Source organism: Mercenaria mercenaria, chromosome 15, assembly GCF_021730395.1.
Source record: "Mercenaria mercenaria strain notata chromosome 15, MADL_Memer_1, whole genome shotgun sequence".
Lineage (NCBI taxonomy): Eukaryota > Metazoa > Mollusca > Bivalvia > Venerida > Veneridae > Mercenaria > Mercenaria mercenaria.
The window spans coordinates 43,728,577-43,751,971 of NC_069375.1; the positions used below are offsets into that span (position 1 = coordinate 43,728,577).

Sequence of the window (23,395 nt, forward strand, 5' to 3'; positions counted from 1 at the left end):
CAATAATTATGTTGATATTTGTTTTGTTTTTTAATTTTTCTATTATACATGACACATTAACATATATAAATGCCACACACACCTGCGTGATAGCCATTTTTAACCTTAGAAATCAAACATCAACCGAGATGAAGGCTATTTTAACATTTTAGTATACAGTGTTTCACTGATATCAAAATCTCTATCAAGTAAAAATGTCGGCTAACTGAAATTGTCAGGTGAAACAAGTCATCATAAATGTAGAAAAGCCCGAGACAATCTGTAATCAAAATGAGCTGTAATCGATTGCATATGGTCAAGTTATAACATACTTAGAGCGAAACTAGTCTATCTGTAAGAAATAGAAACAGATAGAACAGTTTCGTTCTAACATGCTACTATAAGTTGCCTCACATTTATCGAAAATTTTGTCAAGTGCAAAAAGCCTCTAATTCCTTCGTTCGTTATTACAAGGTGTGCACATCTATTATTTGTGTGCATTTGTATGGTTTTACCTAGACATGCAATAGAGAATAGCTATAACTAAAATGGTCCACGCGCATATACCTCCATATAAAGAAAAGCCCTTCGCATCAATGCTGAAGCGTTGAATTCTAAAATATTTAAAAATGCCGAAGTTTGAAGAAAGGCTTAGCCATATGATAAAAATTGGTGGAACTTGGTTGATAACTGTGCAGAGTAATAAAAGATAACGGATCATAGAAAAAATGGAAGTGGAAAAAATTAAAACAGAAATTGATAAAATGAAAACTTTTTATTTTCAAGATGCATATTTTATCACCGTTCTTCTGTTCCCATCCATGTATATCAATAAGAAATATCTGAAGATCTCTTTTTTATACCTATATAAATTCTGTGAAAATTATGACTTGTATTTCGAAAGTAGATACAAACAGGCAGAAAAAGTATCTATATTGTACCTTCTGTATTCCATTTAATATGCATGACATTACACGGTTCTATAAATAGCGAAAACAAACAACTACACTCAGTTCTATTTTTACATCAATAAACATTAAATATTTCGTTCGATAACGAAATAACGTACAAAGAAAATGGAGGTATATAATAAAAGGGTCATTATTACCTGCGGCCTGGAGGCCCAAGTATATTGGAAAGCAACAAGTAGGCTAGCACATGGGAGTTGATTTCACGTGATTTGTTTCCAATGTGCGATTGGCTTATCGCATTTATGGAACGCCGTTTTTGCTATATAGCTGACATAGATAATTTTCAGGCAACAATGTATTGACAATAGTACAAAAAATTCGGGTTTGGACACTGTTTGAGATATTGTTTATGAAACTTTTGCTCAAAACAATAACTTTTAGAATAAAGAAATATATATTTCATAGATCAACTTGTAAAACATGTAGAAAGGAGTAATATTTTCTACATTACACTTTGTGCGAGTTTGCTTACTAAAGATAACTTCGCATTATGTAAAGTTCTCAGCAAATGTTAAGCTTTATTTTCATACCGACCATGGTTACAATTCGCAGAAAGTTACAGGTAAAAAACCTTATTTTCTGTTCGGGTTTATCACCCGTACCAGTATGGCAAATAAAGTGTTAACAATACATATGATGCACTGCTTTCGAAAAGGTAGACTTGGTAAGAATCTCCTGGGGATTAAGTGGACATATAAGACACAACTGACGAAATGGTAGACTTAATAAAATCTTCTAAGAAAGAAGTGAACACGATATATATGAGACACAGCTGATAGATTGGTAGACATAATTAGAATCATCTGGGAAATAAGTGAACACGATATATATGAGACAATGCTGTGAAATGCTTTACTTAATAAGAATCTATTCGGAAAGAGTGGACGCGATATAAATGTGACAGAGCTAAGAAAATGGTGGACATAATAAGAATCTACTGGGAAGTATATATGATATACAGCTGAGGAAAAGGTAGATATGGTAAGAATCTATAATACGAATAAGCGGACACAACACCTATCAGATAGAGCTGAGTAAATAGTAGATACAATAAGTATCTCATGGGAATAACTTTACAAATAAGTGGACATGATATATATGAAATTGATAGGCATTGTAAGAATCTCATGGGTAATAAGTGGGCACAGAAACAGAATATATGAGAGACAGCTAAAGAAATGGTAGACATAATTAGACTCAACTGGAAAATAAGTGGGTATGATATATATGAGATATAATGGTAGATATACATGTGATTAGAATCACCTGGAAAATAAGTGGACACTTTCTATGTAAGACCCAGCTAAGGAATTGGTAAATTTACTAAGAATCATGTGGGAAATAGGTGGACACTACATATTATTATACCAGATTTATATAGCGCCCTTTTCATGATCAATTTCACGTTCAAAGGCGCTTTACATAGTCCAAATGCAGCCACACAGGGCGCATAATTCATCCTCTACTAGTACAGACACAGAGCGATCTGACCAGAGGGACAGAGTGAGACAAAGCCCCCACGACAGAGAGATCAGAAATCAGATACAGGCTTGTCCGGCTAACTTAGCCTAGCTCGTTGCGAATAGACAGCCTGGTTCTTTAACGTGCCCAGTGTATAGCACTGATACACGCAAGGATTGCCTGGGTTCCTGACCAGTACACCTCTAGTTGGGTGGGAAACACTAAAAAGCGTTTCTGAAAATTCCCGAGTAGCTGCCGGGGATCGAACCCCCGACCTCAGGATTGGAAGGCCAGTGTGCAAACCACTGAGCTATCCGTCCACTCCATACATATGAGACACAGCTGACAAAGTAGTAGACATAGTAAGAATCTCCTGGGAAATAAGTAGACATATGTGACACAGCTGAGGAAATGGTGGAAATAAAACTAATATTCTGGGGGGAAATGAACACAATACATATAAGGCAAAGCTGGCGAAATTAAAAACATAGTGAGAATCTCCTCGGAAATAAGTGAAATTTATCTATGTAAAAGATAAAAATGTAAGGGTAGATTTCCCGGAAGCAAAAAGCACTCCATACACAGCTATAGAGCCATATATCGCTAAGTAGGCCCTCAACAAAAATTTCACAACTTGTTCTATGTGTGTTAGTAACCTAAATGAATACCTAAATACCATACCTGCGCACGTGCACAGGTATCACGTCATACATGAGCACGTGAAAATCATATTAGATGATTTCAAACTATACTGTTTAATTAATGCCATTTCAGACAATATCTGTGTCAAAGAGCATTCACAAATATACAATATATAAAAAGAATTTAAGAACTTGTATATACTAGTACATAAATTCTTTTGATATATTGTATATTTTGCCCGTCATGTTTTTCCAATACAATAAGCTTGAGGTACATTCACGACTCAATACTTGAAATCAGACCAAACAGGAAGAAGTACACATAACATACATATACCTTGCTTTAGGCTTACAAACGTTTGTCGTCGTGTGCAATATGTGACCTTGTTGTGTAGGTTCGCTGTAAAACCTAACTCACTCGCTTACTCATTTATGGTGTGCAAAGCTTTACACGTGTATCTATTATTCTGTTACAAAAAATAAAATGTGGTATCAATTATTATTATTATTATCATTATTATTATTGATGAGAAGGAGATAATCATAAAATTAATTTATGCAATTTTAGTTTTTGTGATCGCATAGTGCACATGTCCGTTGCGTCATGCGTCAACATTTGACCTTGTTTACACTCTGTAGACTTATTGCCCTTGATGAAGCAAAATCAATGAAAATTCAAAAAAAAATCAACCTCTAACCAGATTTAAAAATAATTTGACACAAATGATTATCAGGTGACCCATTATCAAATATTGTGAAAAAATGCAAGTCCATGCAGAATTATGCTTGCACTGGTTACCAACTTGAACAATACTTTAATAGTTCATTGAAAATCTACTACTTACCAGATTTCAAAGACATATGGCACACCGTATCAGATAGAGACCTTCTGTGAACAGTGCTAAAAGAATATGTCCATGCAGAATTCTGGTTGTCATGACAACTGATTGGGAAAAAAATTAACAACACCGAAAACTGATCATATTATCATATTTCAAAATAAGTTTATACCTACAACCAGCAATAGACCTATTGTAAGAATAATTGAAAGAAATGTCATTGCAGAATTAAAGTTGGCATGATAAACTATTGAACTCAGGTGAACAATATAGGGCATCGTGACCCTCTTGTTTAATAATGATGTCAATCTATATCATTAATCAAACTTTCTTTCTATAAATTTAAATTAATGGTTAACATTTTCAAATTAAATGCCTATTACAGGAACTTAATCTAATAACAACAACTTCTTTCAATAAATTTGAAATAAGTGGTTAACATTATCAAATAAGAAATTTATCTAATTACAACATTGTTTTTAATGAAAAATTCACCAAACTTGTAATACCGTTACGTAGCCCATGTGGTATTCGAACCATTGGCTTTCGCATGTGTAAGTGATTAACTTACGAATGGGGACTGATTTTCCAAAACTTGCAGAAGAAAAATGTGTTAATAAACAAGAAATACCCCTGGTGAATGTTTTTACAAGACTTACCTGCTGAAGTTAAAGAAATTTCCACAAACATTTTTTCTGACTGGGGAAAGGGAATACTTATTAATAAATAAATCATAAAAATGAAGAATATTGTAGACAGGTTGCTTAAAAATATCCAACAATAAGTACATCATAAATATATGCAAAATACAGAAAAATGGGGTTGGGGTGGTGTAGGGGGAAGGTGGAGCAAGGGTGAATATTCAACAGGCACGCAGTATTTATAAAACGTCGTCGCAGACACGCATGTACAAAAACAAAACACACAAACACACGCGCGCACGCACGCATGCCAGCCCACAACTAACATACACAGATAAACAAACAAAAAAATAAGAAACAAGCAACACTGTGGGGCACCGCCCATTACAAACACGCACAAATACACATACACACACACACACATAAGCAGGGGAAAAAACAACAGTAGGGCACCGCTTAAGGACGACCGGCGGTCAAAATTATGGTGGACACGAGAATTTACTCATGGTAAAAGGAGAGAGGCAGCAAATGCAAGGGATTATATATGCAAGGGAAAGAGATGGGATAGGTCGAAGGGGGTAATGGGGGTAGTGAGGAGAAAGAGGAAATAAAACCTAACAATAAACAAGACAACATACACAGCACAAATTACGAGACGAACTGATAACAAGATGAAAATAATAGGGACATCGCCATGGAACATTCAGTACCCTATTAAAAGGAAACTGGCTGGTTAAACGCGTTTAGGGCATGCCAACCTCGCCAACCATATTTTCAACAAGTTAGACAAGACAGTGTAAATAAAATCATTCTCCGCTGAGAAAGGCTCTACAATTAGTGACAAAATACCAGATCATAATTATAAAGTAAAACATAAAAAAAGGGTCAATGTAAGGTGTAATTACACCAAATAAAATGTACTCAACAACTTGTCTGAGTCAGAGCACCAACTGTAAAGGGCACGACCAAGCAAGCTGCAAGACAAAATTCCACTCCCTCCGTCCGTTTTAGTAGGATTTAGGAGATAAGCATCAAAAAATCTTACACTTTATTAGTATAGGAAAGCGAAGCGATTAACTGTAGAGGGGTCAATCACCAAACATGCACTGTGCTTAACGATTTTCGCATTATATCCTTTTTTGATAATTTTTTGGGACATTTTACAAATATTTGATTAAAATAAGCATTATGTTTAATTTTTCGAATTTTATAAACTATATCTCCATAGTATACCAGGAGAGTAAGACCAAATTTTAAGTGTTTTAAGGTGTGTGTTATATCTCTTTAATAGTCAGACGATCTGTACCGGTAGTAAAATTTATTGAAAGCTTTCATTAGTTTATGATAGCGGTAACACTGTTGTAATAAAGTTTTGGTGATATGAAGATTTCTACCATTAAAACCTTTAACTTTGAACAAGCTCTTGCAAAACGAATAAGTTGCGAAATGTAGACACCGTATGATGTCGCTCGAAGGAAATTAAGATGGTGGAATTTGGCAATTTTAAAATTAAAATCGTCTCTTTTATCGTATATATTCGTAGCTATATTGCCATTTACAATTGTTAAATTTATGTCTAAAATGACTCTTCTAAGTCTGAAGTATTAGCCTTGTTAAGCTGCAATTTTTTGGATTAATGTGTTTTACCATTTCTGAAAAATATAGGTTGTCCATATTTAAAATATCATCAAGGTACCTCGAGGTTTCATTTAAAGCTTCAATAATATCATATTGTGTTTGTGGACAAACTGAACATAAAACCCCGCCAATAACAGTATAAGAATAAATCAGCAATGTGTGGGGCGCAGTTAGTCCCCATCGGGATACCAATTATTTGTCTGTAAGTTTCATTGTCAAATTTAATAAATGTGTTATCTAACAGAAACCTCAAAGCTTCGAAAACATGATCACAACTCCAGAGGGTGTGTCTTTGAAATTTACTGTCGGAAATATGCTTTAGTTCCATTACATGCCAGATAATTAATACATAAGACAAAGCTAAGGAATCGGTTGATATAATAAGAATCTCCTGGGAAAATAAGTGGACACGATATATATAAAAGATACGGCTGAGTAATTGGCAGACATGACAAAAAACTCCTGGGAATAAGCGGACACAACATATATCAGATAAAGCTGAGTAAATAGTAGACACATATAGGGAATAAGTGGACACAATACATATGAGACACCACTGACAAAGCGATAGACATAGTAGGAATCTCCTAGGAAATAAGTGGACGTATGAGACACAGATTAGGAAATGGTGGAAATAAAAAAATAATCTTCTAGTAAGTGAGACACAGCTGAGGAATTGGCAGATATAAAAACAATCACATAGAAAATAAGTGGGACAATACAAGATACAGCCGACGAAATGGTAGGCATAATAAGAATAGCCTTGGAAATAAGTGGATACAATATGAGACACAACTGTGGAATTGGTATACATAATAAGAATTTCCTGGGAGATAAGTGGACACAATATATATAAGACACTGATAAGAAATGCTATACTTAATAATAATCTCATAGGAAATAAGTAGACACGACCAATATGAGGTAGCGATGAGTAAAAGAATCTTCTGTGAGATAAGTGGGCATGATATATGAGACACAGCTGAGGAATTGGTAGATATAATAAGAATCTCGTAGAAAATAAGTGGACACAATTAACAATTAAAGACGATACATGATACATTACACGGTAGTTGACTAAAGAAGACACTTGTAATATACACGGTAGTAGCATGTTACTGTCCCTGTCTTGATTACTAAACAATCATAGATTGCGATATCGTTTAGATTTGATCAAATGTTATAATGATTTTGTTGGTAAAAGTTGGAACCGCAGTATAATTTGAAAATACAAAGTTAATGCATGAAAGAAAGAAATTGACCTAGAAAGGTTAATAACGGGTCTAATATATAAAGAAGGCAGTCATAGTTTTTAATCTATCTATGCCTGATTTTTAGGCTACAAATGTAATATTTAGTGCTATATAACCTTTTTCCTTCAATTATATACATCAATATCTAATATATATATATACATAATGCCCAATTCCCCCATACATTATAAAGCATTACGCATCATTACGCCACATTTTGCCAAGCGCAGTTTTGGTTCGCTGCCAACGTGATGATCATTCTATATTTATCAATGTTCACATTTATAAAGCTTTGGAACGGTTTATAAAAGTGACAGAGAAAAACTTCGAAGACTCGAATGTTCCCGTAATTCTAGAGACAAGAAACTTATCAACCTTTTATTTTCATGTAAATATATAAAACTGTAAGGGCATTATGCCTATCGGTGATATTTATTTATTTATTTATTAAATCACAAATCACAATGTGCGGGTTAGTCGCTTTGAAAGATCCTTTGCTTTGCTTCAATGGTGATTGTCAAGCTAAAGATAATGAAATTGATACATATTTGCATATAAACAGAACGAAATATACATAAAATCATATGTTTCAGGAATAATTGATGATGTTAATTGAAATGAAAAATTTGATTGTTATTTAAGAATTATTTCCTTCAATACCATTTGGTATTGCCTCTCAATATTTAAAATTTATTATTTCAGTGTCGTAAATATGCAACATTACTATTAGCTATGGAAATCTCTTGTACACTATCATTTAAACGCGGCAGTAGTAATGATAAAACAAAACTATGTTTCACTGTATTGTTAATTAACATTATATTACTCCGCACGCTTATTTAAGGGCACGTTTAATAATTAAGCATGTGCGTACGCAATAACTATTCACCTCAAATATTAAAATACCGTTACCATGACGTTTTCTTGCATACAGACGGGAATTTCCGTTATTTTACCAGTGCTGGAAAAATCCACCTTACACCCCGAGGTGTAATATGACTCTCGTGCTGTAAATGACGTATTACGAACTACATATTTGTAGAAGATTTATGTAGTAATTTATATTTTATTTCATAAAACGGAATAAAAATCAAATACCTCGACAGTTTCTCTTTGTTCCTGATAGTATATTTGTCGATTCAAAAAAAAAAACAACCTTAGTTTATCAAAAAATTATAACGTTACTCTGCAAAAATAAAATCTGCAAGATTAAACAAAACCAGAACTAAGCTTTGCCATTTGTCTTTCCTGTTAACGGACGTTGGTTTCCCGCGCTTTGTTTAAATGCGCTACTATATAAGAAATAGTTCTAACAAAAAAACACATTAGATTGATTTTATTTGTACAAGAATTTCTTGAATATGGTATGCAAGAAAAAGATTAGATCACTGGCTATAGGTGTATATAGGAATATCTGGCTCCCTGGAAACTGTTTACGCGGTAACTCTGCAGGAGCCTCGTTACTAACCAGTTACCCTCAAGCCAGATATTTCCATCTGCATCTACAACTAGTGAAATAATCTTATAATCTCGACTGCATGCAACATATAATAATACTTCTCTATTTCATCCACTCACATTAAAGGCGGGTCCATCACTCAACATTGGCAATACCGTATTATTATTCGAAGGGGTGTTCATTGAAAATTTATTGACTGAATAGCAAACAGTGCAGACCATGATCAGCCTGCACTTCCGTGCAGGCTGATCTCGGTCTGCACTGGTCGTCAAGGCAGAATCGCTTGCTGCTAGCAGGCTAAAGGTTAATGTATTTAATCATACCGATTCGGTTATACGTCTTTGTGAATATATTCCTCAGGTACGTAGCCTCCTTGTCTTAAATGTAAATTATATTTATTGCACTCGGTGTTCGAATATCGGTTTTAAATATTCTCAAACATATTTTTTTTTTATCTACATGCATATAAACAATAACAAAGTCGTCCAATATGTCAACATTTGAAAAGGGTATACTAGTTTGGGTAAACATTCGAAAACATTAAATTATTCGTAGCCACGTTAGAATAATAAATTAAAAATGCATTTACAGCATAATCAGAGGAATAACAGTAACATAGATTATTGACTTATATAACTTATTTATCAAATCAAACTCTTAGATAGCAAAATACGTCAAATTAATCGCATTAAGTTTCATACATGTCTTGAGACCTTTGGACCTTTTCAAGTACCGCTTTGATATATCTTACCTTAAATTTCTCATGTGATAAAGTACTATCTTTTAAGCATATTTTTATCAGTTTTTAAGTCAGTTGATCGGCGTACCCTCTTATAACATGCAAATATTAATAGGTGATCGAGGCATCTTATCTAGAAGGAAGTCGTTCATTTTTTTTGGACCAAATGATAAATTAATCTAAAAAGCGCCTGTTTCACAGCCTTTAAAATCCGTTATGTAATATTAAATAATAGGAAATGCAGGTCATAATTTCAAAACATGGCCGTGATATCAACGGCTATGCTTCCAAAAGCACAAAATGGTTTCGAGCGTATTATTTCTATGTTCAAAGTTTTATATTTTGCTATGGGTTTGTATGAATTTCAGCTGAACCTGCTTTTTTAATCTCATTGATTTTCATTGATTTGATGTCGATATAAAATGCTTATAGAACCTTTTAGGCATATCTGTGAGCAAGTACCTTTAAGCATTATCAGCCGATTGCACTTAAATAACTGTCTTAAGGACACATTATCTTTTGTTCGCATACCCTGGGACCTGCCATGGCTGTTTGATAATTCAGTTTAAACCAGCAAAGTATAAAATGGACGGGCATCTTGCTGTTCTTTGTTTTGCTTGCGTCTTTTCGCTAGGTGCTGCAGTGGATACCACGAGGCAACCGAAAGCAACAGGGCCAGAAGTTGTTGAAGCGGTGGTCAACATTATCCGAGAATCTTGTTTATTTGCCGAAGACAGAAGATTTTTGCGGCGACTCGCATACGTTGAATCGCAAGATGGATCGTCTCCGAACACATTTAGACCAGGATACTATGGAGGAATTTGGCAGGTATTGGTTTTGTTATAATTTGCGCTAAAACATAAAAAATACATGTAAATTAGACTAAAGTATACAAACCGATATATTTGAAAAATATATATATTCTGTTATTAATTTGGAAAAAAATCAGTTTATATAATTTAAACACAATTTGTCGGAACTCAAAAAAATTTAAAGATGTGTCTTATAATTTTAAATGCGGCTGCGAGGAATATCGTTCTCTTCTTTTTTCGCGTTTTAGTTAAACTTAAAAATCAACTACAATTTTAAGTTAATGGTCCTATTGTGTATCTAAAATTAGAAGTTTTATTCCCAATATTACTGCGGACATCCGGATAGTAGTTTGTCCATACCCAAACTGGGGTACAATTAGAGTTGTTTTTGATTATACAGTTATGGTTGGCGTTTTTAAGGAAACGTTTGACAATTATAATATATAGGCCAATAAGCACACCTATATCTTCTATAAATAGGTTGATAATTCAGCATTCTTACAAACCCAGCACAATTCTACCCTGCAAGCACAATACAATATAATACAAAATGTACTGGGTATCAACTGGAACACGGTCTCCTGGACGGACCTTCACAAACCTCTGTATTCCGGGATCGCTGCCGCTCTATTCACCATTCTTAAAAGTGGCCATACCGGTCTCAGCTGGAAAGAAGAGGAGCAGGGCAATTTCTGGGCGCACAACTTCCATGGTGGTAGTCCGGCTTCGAACTTCACGGAATTAGCACAGATACTAGATTTGGGTAATTAGTTTTGCTCCTTTGGTGTGTAGTGTTTTCGGTTATGGCATGCATATAAGTAAAATGTGTAATGAAACACATATTCAGGTTCTGTGACATTACAAGTCTGAGTTAAAAAGATGGACATATTTTAGGCTTTTCTATTCCGATTGTGCAAGTTTTGTATGTAGTGATTTACATCGATTACGTGAGTTTCAAATGCAGAGATGCTCGTATAAGGTTATGCGGAAATGCACGTTTGGTGTATAGGAAAACGCACATTATAAGTTTTGCAATGATATAATGTTTATATGCAGAGGTGTATATATCTTAGGCTCTGAGATTCCGTTAATATGTTGCACAAGCGCATATATTTCAGGTCCCTGATTATGCGAATATAATATGCAGAGATGCACATATTTTAGGTTCCGCGAATATGCAAGTTATATTTGTCGGGAAACACTCATTTTTGGGTTTGCATTAAGTGAAGGTTCTATATGCAAAGATGAATATATCTTAGACACTGACATTCCGTAAATGTGATGCGCAGAGGTACACGTATTGTATTTCAGGTTCCTGCTAGCAATCTGCAGAAATGTATATATGTTTGGTCCTTTTGGATCCGTAAGTTTCTTATAAAGAGATGGATACGTTTTAGATTCTGATATTGTACTGCTTGATGCATGTGCAGAGCTACACATTTTTTGGGCTGTGTGATAGTTGGAGTATGGTGTGTAGTGATACATGCATTTCAAAACGAACGTAAATTAATTCTTTGAGCCATGCCATGACAAAACCAACATAGTGGGTTTGCGACCAGCATGGATCCAGACCAGCCTGCTCATCCGCGCGGTCTGGTCAGGATCCATGCTGTCCGCTAACAGTTTCTCTAATTCCAATAGGCTTTGAAAGCGAACAGCATGGATCCTGACCAGACTGCGCGGATGCGGCTGGTCTGGATCCATGCTGGTCGCAAACCCACTATGTTGGTTTTCCCATGACTCGGCTCATTTGTAGTGTAGTAAGCACGTATCTCATCATGTTCAAGAAGAATGGGACAGTGATGTTTTGTTCTTTTTTACATGATATTATGTTTTCACTGTAAATTGTCATAAGCGTAAACACCGATCTCGATATCAATGATGTGATATCACTTCAGTATTTCCGGATTTTAGCAGTCTTTTTCATAACGATATACAAGATGGGCAAAACACGCTTAGAATGGCTCCTTTACCCGACCATTCACTTTTATCAATTCCAGAATGCCCCATAAAACATGTTTCTACAAAATTTTAAGAGAATAGGAGACATATTTCCATGACGAATACATTTCACTTTTTTTTAATGTTTTTAAGGATGTACAACAAATCAGCAAGTTGACATTGTCTTTGTGCTTGACACGTCATCCAGCCTTAGTGGTGACGATTTCATACGATCAAAGAGATTCATTAGTCAGGTAATCACTGTGTTCATCAAATTAGCCTTTATACATTGGGAGGGTCTTTTTTGACGGGGATGGGGAGGTTCTTTCGTTTTTGTTTTTGTTTTGTTTTTTTGTTTTGTTTTTTCCGCAGTTACTGTAGTTCTTTTTCTATTAAACTTCATTTGATTGAAGACTAGTTTTTTTCCAGGTAAACGGTTGGACATTAAGATGTCGTTAGTGATTTCGAAATCTAGGGTATTCCTTAAAATTTCGGTTGTTTCGTATAAGTATTCTAAATCTTAAAACTTACCTTATTTTCATATCACATTAAATTCCCTAAACAAAGGTAGTTGCTCCAGAATAACATCACCTTCCCGGAGAAGCAGCCCGAAAGTGTTCATGTGCAACCCCGTTATATTTTGTAACAGGTTGTGGATGGATTTATGATTTCGCCTGTCGAGACACAAGTTGGTGTAGTGACATACTCTTCTCACGCACATGTCGAATTTGACCTCAATGATCACAGGTAGGACCTCTGTAATTGCCTTAGTTACATTTTTAATGATTGGATGTTCTTCCTCATTCGACTGTCCGGTCCAGACGACACGGAAAAGGTATATGTGAGGCGAAACAACAACAGAATGTGGAATATTTTCATTTTAACAATATACTAGTAACTCGAAATGATTATTGCAAGCCGCCTTAGAAATGATTAATTATGTGAAACCATTCGGTGGTACAAATTTGATTTGTTTATTCCGTCTAAAGAATCACATTGTATTTATGTTGCATATACCCGTTTTAGCGTACGCATGCAGTTGAAACGACGATTGACATATTTTTCATCTCAGCCAATCAGAAGTATAACATGTACGATGACATTTTTTCTGGTCTGACGCCAGTGGTATAAATGAGCGTCAATTTTTAAATGATTAGGATCAGAGAAGCTATATATTTTTTCTCTGAAAGTTAACTTGATCACGAGGATACATTTAATGAATCTATATAAAGATCATTGTGTATTAAAGGAAATATTTAAATTAAGAGTTGCCGAAATCACAATGACACAATGAATATCGGACAAACCGTGTGTCCCTCAATATTTTTTATCTTTCTGTCATGTTAGGGGTTTAAGTATGAGAGAAGGCTGGCAATGAGAGAATAAGAGAACTCTAGAATATATTGCATTTTGCAATCCCTTTCTGTCATCTTCATCCTGTCTTGTTATCTATCTTCAGACTTCATCACCATCTTCCAGTCACTACCCGTTATTGGATTCCGTATTGTTATATGTTTTGATCCTTCGAGATCCTTGAGTTCATTTATTATTATAATAACATATATGTAATAAAATGACTAGGGGGCGTGACGAACTCTCATCAAACGGAGTCTGTATCATTTTGCTTGGTTGCATTCTATGCTTCCTAGGGATTTTCCTACAATTTTTATTAACTATCAGAACAGCAGTCTTTAAGTGAGGTGCAGATACTATAGAAAGCTTCTCTGTACTTTGATATTTTCTGGTCCTTTAGGAATATGGGTTTATTCAATAGCTTTGTAATAGAATTCCGATTAAGCTAGTGCTTTGGAGCGTAAGGGTGTTGCAATTTGAATGACCTCTCATGATTAGACTCTGCTATCGTTTTGCTTGGTTGCATTCTATGCTTCCAAATGATCTTCTTACAGCTTTTTGTTGTTACATTCCTATTAGCGGCACCTTACTATTCCGTTCCTCTCACTATCATCTGTCTTATTACTCTCCTACCAACGGCATCCTGCCATCATGTCAAGCTGATACTGTTAACGAAGTAATAGATCAAAGAAATAACGCAGGAATATGTAAAAATTACGTATCTCTAACAAAAAAATTACACTTGTCAGTATTTATTCGATTTACTTTGATCTAAATTGAATATATTTTACAGATCGAAGGCGGACGTACAGAATGCTATAGATAATATACCTCGTAATACTGGCAGTACTGCAACTGATGAAGGTATTGACAAGGCTTTGTATCAGGTCTTCAATCCTAGCTATGGAGCAAGACCAAATGTTGTTAAGGTGAAAACTTTTATTTATTTACATGTAGCAAATATTTTATCCTTAAAAATGTTTATGATATATTGTATTTTCCTATTTGAATTCTAATAGCATTGCTTATGAAGGTATTATAGTAAGCAAAATCATGTTTTATGTCGTTTATATATTTCAAACAAATAGGTAGTAATTTTAAAAGAAATTAACAATAACATTATGATAAAACATACAAGAAGATGCTTCGGAAGGAAAGAAGACAACTGATCAAAATAATACTCCGTTTGTTTGAGACTGTTCATGAAATATCATGAAATGCTTTAGACCAACACCCCCACCCCCGTCGAACACACACACGCACACGCGCACACACACACACACACACCGACACCACCAACACCCCCTGCCTACCCATAATACTGGTTTTTGAATTATCATTCGTCAACATTATTTCAAAGGACCAGACCAAAAACCTAACAAAACGGAGTCTGTGAGACAATTTATGCCCCAAGACTACTGTTGTGATAGCAGCTTTTTTCAGATTTTGATAGAACACAATAATTTTAATCTCTTTCGTCACAGATAGAGCACGCCAAATGTACGTGTTTTCCCTCAAACACTGTTTCTTGTTATATTATTCTTGATATTTCCTTTTAAATCAGGTACTGGTTGTTATAACCGACGGAAGAAGTGACGACGATCTGAACACAAAGCATGCCGCCGACAGGGTCCATGCCAACGCTATTGTTACGTTTTCTGTAGGAGTTGGTGGCACGGTTGTTAAAAAGGAACTCGACACGATAGCCACAGATCCAGATTGCACGCATGCGTACACGGTAATCATTTAGTTCAAAAATAACAATATTTTCAAATACAAGATAGCATTTAGATTTCGTTCATACATTATCTTATGTACAGATATATCTAATACAGATGTGCCAAAGTGGAAATAAATGGTCAACGTGCTCTTTTATTTCTGTGATAACAATATTCTGACAAAATTGTCATAGTTAGAAAACATTTTTTTTTTCACTACGTATCTAATTTCTAGTCTAGTTTATGTTGTCAAATTTCAACTATTAGCAACTGACCTCTTTCATTCATTCATAGGTCAGTTCATTCGAAGAAATCAAGTTCATGAAGGAGGAGATACAGAAGGCTACATGCATAGGTAGTTTTTAAATCGTGAGAGATGATATTTCAATAGTCGTAAATGAAGCTTACACGTGATATAAAAAATGAGTATTACATTTGTGTCTATCCACATTGGATTTACTAAACTTATTGAATAAAACTGATAAGATATTCGACAAAGGCTTGCATTTTATTATTTTATTCAATTCATTTAATATTTTCAAAATGAAAAGACACTCATGTAATGTACTCTATGTCACCACCTTATATACCCAAACGTTTGCAAAGGTCATACTGTTATTGGTCTGATAGTCCTTTCGTCAGTCCGTCACAAATCGTGTCAGCTCTGTATGATATTTAAAAGGATTATTTTGTGTCCGCTCTTTATTTTTCAACCTAGTGAGTTGCTTTTGATTTGTCTGTAATCCCACATCTCATTGTGCTTTGGTCATTCATTATGTATCATTTTATGGTCCCATTTTATTTAAGCCTTTTGGGGAGACATGCATTTTTTTCAAAGAGCAACTTCTAATTTCGTTATTCTATTGTATTAACAACACACAGCGGTTTTAATCGTGTTTGTTCCATTATTTGTCATAATTACGTCCGTTCAACGGCAACAGGTGTCAGCCTATTTTACGCCAGGATGACGACGTTGTCACATTCAATATCATGCTCTTAGATACCAGTGAAGATTTCCGAAATGTCGTTGCCAAACCAAACGTATATTTTCATTAAGGACCAAATAAATTTGTTATATACCTATATAAATATTATAAAAAAGTACATCTTGTATTGCTCAAGTAAATATGTACAGGCAGAAAACAAATTTCGTACTGTACTATGTTGAAATTCAATCCCATATTATGCGTACATCTGAACTTCTTGCACATGTGTTTTTAAAACGACCCACTTCTTCAAGTAGTTCAACAAGAAATACCTTACAAAGGAAACACGAGGCTTACAGTGCTGATAATGACACAATCTTCTTGTTCATTATAAGTATTTTTCATGTTTCCAATCAATAAATCTCATACTTATGTCAACGAAGGACAGAAATTTATCATACATAAACAGACATGACGTTGTTTTTTACGTGCTTATCTAAATTAAGAGAAATTGCTATGAACTGGGGAGGTTGATGGTGATAGAGGCGCCCTTTATCATTCTTGATATATGTTGTCTTTCAGCACCACTGTTTATCAATACGACCTACAGCTGTGAGATAAGTAAATGTCCGCCACTAGCTGTTCTTACCGGTACAAATGGCACAACCATAGAGGTAAAATCATTGAGAACGCATTATTCTGTCTAGAAATATATATGGATGTGTTTTCCAATGATTTATTTTATTTACTTTGTTGGGTTTAACGTCATACCGAGACAGTTTTATGTTATATGGCGACTTCTCAGCCTTTGAAGGTGGAGGAAGACCCCATGCGTCTCTCCGTGCATTATTACTGCCCAACTATGACAGGCGGGCACCTGGGTAGAACTACCAACTTCCCGTAACCCAGCCGCGTGACATCCTGACATAAACCTTCTACAAACCAAGCGGGTTCCAACCCACAGCGGTGAGGAACAAGCGATTCGAAATCAGCAACGTTTACAACGGTGGTCCTCCGATTTCCTGAAGATATTCTATATGCCCGGTTACATTTGAAAAAAAAAGAAGAAAGACACGGAATGTGAAACAGATGCTCACTTTGAGATGTCGGAAATGATTATATAATAATTTTTCCACCTTTAGAATATTTTCACTCAAAAGTTTTAAAGCATTGAAAAATCTTTGGAAAGAGAAGTAGCTAAACGAAAAGAACCAACCAAACGTTTCTTACAAGTACATGAAGGCAAATAAGCAGAACTATTTCAAATGCGTGTGGGCTTTAAATCGTGAGCTTTAAGTTTCAATGTATTGCGAATTACTAAAATTCTGATGGATGGCGCCAATATCCCAAGGCTGTCTATAATGTATACGTATCTACAAAAGTGTAAAAAACCGTCTGAAAAAAATACTGTATCGGAGTCTAAAAAGTAAGAGAAAGTGGACGTTACATTTTATTTTATTTATATTTCAGACTAACATCACATGTGGCGGTATGAACATCTATTCTTCGATAACCAACCCATACCCAACACAGGCGCAGTATGAATACCTACAGCAATCTCTAGTTAATCATCCAACACAAACCTTTTTCAACATCAATGGTATGATTCTATGGTCCTCTCAGTAATATTCTTTGTCTAGGGATAAAAGTGGGAGTTATTTATTATAAAAGTTGGCAGAAAATGTGCAGGTGAATTTTAAAAATATTAAGTTTTATTTGTCAACTGCAGTTAATGTTCGCCCGGAATGAATATGCACAATATTATGATTGAAATATGATTCTAACACGACCAGCGAATAACCTACATACATGTAGAGCAAAATCTACCTCGGGTTATTTTGCAATAAACCACTCGCGTGCAATGACGTCATCCGATCCAGGTGCGTAGCTCGATCGTAAAAAGTAGTTACCATTATGATACTAGTATATCATGTTAGAATCGAAATAACAAGTTCCCATGTGTGATTTTTTCGTTCTTATGCGAAACAATATATCACTCGGGCCTACGGCCTTTGTGATATATTCTTACGCATAAGAACTCAAAACACGGGTTATACTACGATAAACCACACTTTGGAACTTATTATTCCTTAATTTTTTAACCAAACATAGAAGTATCAGTATATAAATTCCATACAGCAAATCTTAAATAGCCACAGTTTTTGTTGCCAATCACCTCAGGTTTTAATTATGAGCGGACAAAAAATTATTTGGCAACATTTTTTCAAACATATTGAAATGCTACCTCTTCGCGGATCTTGCCAGTTGAATGCATTTTGTTTACAGTGACTATAGATTATTGTTTTAAAACGGACACAATAGCGCCAAATGCCAGAGACATTCATACACATGAATATTAATGAGCCGTGCCATGAGAAAACCAACATAGTGGCTTTGCGACCAGCATGGATCCAGACCAGCCTGCGCATTCGCGCAGTCTGGTCAGGATCCATACTGTTCGCTTTCAAAGACTAATGGAATTAGAGAAACTAATAGTGAACAGCATGGATCCAGACCAGACTGCACGGATGCGCAGACTGGTCTGGATCCATGCTGGTCGCAAACCCACTATGTTGGTTTTCCCATGGCACGGCTCATTTGGTTTACTATCTCCGTTTGGTGCTCAGGTTTTAGGTTTATGGTGTCGGTATAATGACGTAACTTTGTAATTTGTAAACATACTTCACTATTCAACAATTTATGTAAATGTACAATCTATAACAATAATGGTGAGTGTATATTATCAATCATTTTTCATTTAATCAACAAACATGGCGGTCAATGGTTAACCAATCCAAGGATATAGGAATACATTTTGTACTTACATACACATGAAAAAGCCTCTTCATCGGGTTAAAACATACAGGTAATAAGTTGCAATAACCATGTATGCTTTGCCTTCGATGAATTCCATAATGTTCTTTTTTCACAACATTTGATTAGTAAAAAATAAGGACAAAAGTTTACGTAATATTTATGATTAAACGATATGCTTTTTTTTTCAGGGAAGACGTTGTTTATAAACTTGAAGGACAACCAGTATGGTCTTGGAGGTTATAATGGAAGTACCGGATGTATTGCAACCATTACACCGTACAAAGGAGACAGAACCGATAAAGGTTTTATATCCGCATTCTCCATTTTTATAAGTCAAATATTATATCAACATGTATTTACACTTGTCCAATTGCTTTGGGAGTCACAGATAATGGTCTAGGTCATCGTTACCTTTATTGCTACGAGTAAAATGGTTTGTTCTATTAACCATCACAACAGCAATCTTTAAGTGCCGTGTGGCGGCCGTAAAAAGTCATACTTAAATCCAGTATTGTTATATTTTTTGGTCCTTTGGGATCTAAGAGTTCCCTAAATGTTCATGGGTAGATAGAGTTCCGCTTGTGCAATTTATGAAATTTGGCGTATGGTTCCCAGATAAAATAAAAGGTGTTAGGGGGGCGTGAAGATGTTGCACTTTCCATTACCTCTCATGAACAGACTCAGCTAAACCGAGTGTGCTATCATTTTGCTAGGTTGCATTCTATGCTTCCAAAGGAACTAATTACAGATTTTATTTCTTATCGATAGCTTGGGTCTTTTGTTTATTGAAACATTTTATTATAGCATTATTGTCTGTGTTTAGTTGGTAACCTCTTTCATTCCGGCAGTTAGGTCAAAGGTGAAGATGACTGTAATTATGACTGAAAATTATTCTGCGTGCAATGTTCATGTAAATTCATATCTTTTGTAATACATGTATTTCAAAATTTACGAATCTCTGTTTTGTATTTATAATTATTTTCAGAAATACACGTGGTTTGTTACAGAGGAAATGTTGTAATCCCTTGTCTGGATTCATACTTCAACTGCACAGGTAATGGTATTGTTACGTAATAATTTTTTAACTAATGATTAAGCTATTTGCAGAATACCCTTACCATGCTAATTTCTATAGTGAACTTGTCCATCTTTCAGTTAGGACAGAACGATGAACCATTGAAAGAGGGGCTTACCAAAAATGCTAAGGGGAGCGGTAGTCTAGTGGTTAAGGTGTCGGCGGCTCAATTCAGGGGTCATGGGTTCGAGCCCCACTGGGGTCAAGACCATGACTTCTCATATGACACCAGTACTGGTTTTTCCAAGAAGCGGACTCGAGAGTGGTTCCAATAAGCTTGAAGCTTTCATCACAATCGAGCTAAAACAAATTAGTATAAACTAAACTAAAAATGCAAAGAGCGCAGACCATTATAAGACTGCACGGAAATGCAGGCTGGTCATGATCTACACTGGTCGCAAAGGCAGAATGAACCTAGCATGAACCAGATAAAAATGTGAAATAATTATTTTGTCGCCTTACTTTAATTTCAGAAAAATGGAATTTTGCAAATCCCTGTACACAAGCAAACGTTCTCGCTGGCAAAGACAGGTTCCCACATCCATACCAGAACAACAAATTCCTGATGTGTGATTTGTCTGGGAAATTGTATGTTGTCATCTGTCCGAAAGGGGAGGTAAATAAGAATGGCATTGTACTCTTTTTAAATTCGTATGACCTGCACTTATATACCCTACAAATATTCATTCTTACAGTAAATATCATGGCTGTCTTTGTGACCGTATGTTTTAGTGCAGAAAAATTCTTGGTGATATTGCTATTTAATGAACTTCTGCAAGTAGTGTACCAAATGCGTCGTTCAGTTTTCAAGATTAAGGTCAAGAAAGGCCAATGATACTACCTTCTCCGAGGCATTATTCTTATCCCGACTTTATCTAATGTAAAATATTCAAATTTTACTATTGATATTTGTAACTTTTACCAACAAACTACCATTAAATGTTAATTACACCTGATGAGATATTTTGTGTGTTTTATATTTCCGAAATTATTCACGGTGGTGTTTGTGATACAAATGTATTTCACTTGACTACGTAAACAGAGACCATATTAAGCTATGGGCTAGAATAACGGAGCTTCCGTCTTGAATTTATCTCACTAAAGGAATGTTAAGCCATTATATTTTAGGTACAGTATAGATTAATGTTTATTTCTTCAGATTTTCCAAGCAGACTGTAATCAGTGTGTTGGGGAAAACGCAACAGTGACATCTGGTTGTCTGACTCCATACACCGGTGGTAATCCTTGCTCAAGGGAAAATATTTTAGCAGGTAAGTTTGTAAAAGGTATTTTCTTTGTCTATACGCTAGATCATGTATTAGAACTATTTAATTATGCTGATATGGTAAGATTTTTAACAAAAAATCGCTAAAATAGACGAGGTCAGATGTTGTATAAACTTTGATGCCTTTTCTACTTAATTTCAGGAAAACTGTTTTTCCCGTACCCGAATGACGCCCACAAGTTCATTCACTGTGATGTTTGGGGTAAACCATGGGAACGCCCTTGCCCCGCAGGAATGGAATGGGATCAGGGGCTGCTCACGTGTATCACACCATCTCCCTACAATCCGTGCCGCCACCACCAACCAGGACAACCATACCTCTACCCGCACTATTGTGATCCCCATATGTACATCCACTGTGATACCAACCACCAATCCTTCGAGCAGAATTGTCAGCTAGACTACGTATTCTATGCCACCTCGCAGGTCTGCGTACCCCCAGGCTCCTATCCCGGGACCAGTAACCTTGTAAACACCTGCTACGGCAATTCGACACCATACCCATATACAATACCCACCTCAGGCTATTACGGTACCACTTCTAATCCGTTGCATACTCACGTGTTTTCAAACCAGAATTACCAAGCACCGTGTACCAAAGCCAACATCCTAGCTGGCTTGCTTTACTTCCGGTACAAATACAACAACCACAACTATATCCAGTGTGACCTCTGGGGCAAACAGTATCTGCGGGACTGCTACCCGGACTACTATGATCCCTACACCTACACATGCGTTGATGGCCCCGTCTTCCCCGAAAATGTTGGATAGATGTAAACAAATCGTTGGGATGTGTTGAACATGTATACTAGACCTTCCTTAAACGACTGGATTGTGACCTTGACTTTCTTTGTAGTTCCCAATCATGCCTATGTTAATGATGTACGTCATACGTAATTTTAATGAAGCACAGAAATTAAAATGCAGAATGCAATTGTGTTGCTTTTTTCTATTAAACATGACACATGGAGGCTATTAACATAATTATATACATGCCACAAACACAGCTATTATTTTGAACCTTAGAAATCAAACGTCAACCAAGATGAAAGCATATTTTGACATTTTAGTAGAACGTGTTTCACTGATAACAAAAGCTCTATCAAGTAAAAATTTCGGTTATAAGAGGTTGTCAGGTGAAGAAAGTAATCATAAATGTAGAAAAAACTGGGGTAATCTGTAATCATAATCAGCTGTAATCGATTACAATTGGTCAAGTAATAACATGTAATCAGTAATCATACATAAATGATTACATGTAATTCTAATGATAACGTCTGAAAAGTATGTGTAATCATCATTACTGTCTGATTCCATCTTGAGTACATTAAATTATTTTATAAATGTTGAAACAATTAACATGCTGTTATTATTTGCCTCACATTTATCGGAATTTTGTCAAGTGTATGGGTAAAACTGCCAAAAGCCTCTAATTCATTCCTTCGTTATTACAAGGTGTGCATATCTATTAACAAACTCCTACGCAGTGATCTCCCTTGCCGCTACGCTCTCATTGATCACTGCCAACACAATTTTAGCTCGACTATTCATAGAAAAGTAGAGCTATTGGACTCGCCCATGCGTCGGCGTCGGCGTCCGCGTCCCGATTTGGTTAAGTTTTTGTATGTAAGCTGGTATCTCAGCAACTAGTTGTGGGAATGGATTGAAACTTCACACACTTATACACTGTGATAAACTGACTTACACTGCACAGGTTCCAAAACTCTATTTTGCTTTTTATGCCCCCACCACTTTGGGGGTGGGGGGGGCGCATATAGATTTGCTCTTGTCCGTCCGTCCTTCCGTCCTTCCGTCCTTCCGAAAATGTTGTGTCGCGCGTAGCTCTG

At 35.6% G+C, this 23,395-nt stretch overlaps 1 protein-coding gene across 1 annotated transcript; it reads left to right on the forward strand.

Moving 5' to 3' along the window:
- Nucleotides 1–10,156: 10,156 nt before the first annotated feature.
- LOC123552975 (uncharacterized) lies at nt 10,157–22,482 on the forward strand. The gene is made up of 14 exons (XM_053525121.1): nt 10,157–10,449; nt 10,914–11,196; nt 12,528–12,628; nt 13,024–13,121; nt 14,521–14,656; nt 15,292–15,465; nt 15,740–15,800; nt 16,954–17,045; nt 17,842–17,971; nt 19,377–19,490; nt 20,174–20,242; nt 20,737–20,879; nt 21,423–21,534; nt 21,691–22,482. The coding sequence occupies exons 1-14, from the start codon at nt 10,207–10,209 to the stop codon at nt 22,317–22,319; spliced, it is 2,385 nt and encodes a 794-aa protein (XP_053381096.1). The 5' UTR covers nt 10,157–10,206; the 3' UTR covers nt 22,320–22,482.
- The last annotated feature ends 913 nt before the right edge of the window (nt 22,483–23,395 follow it).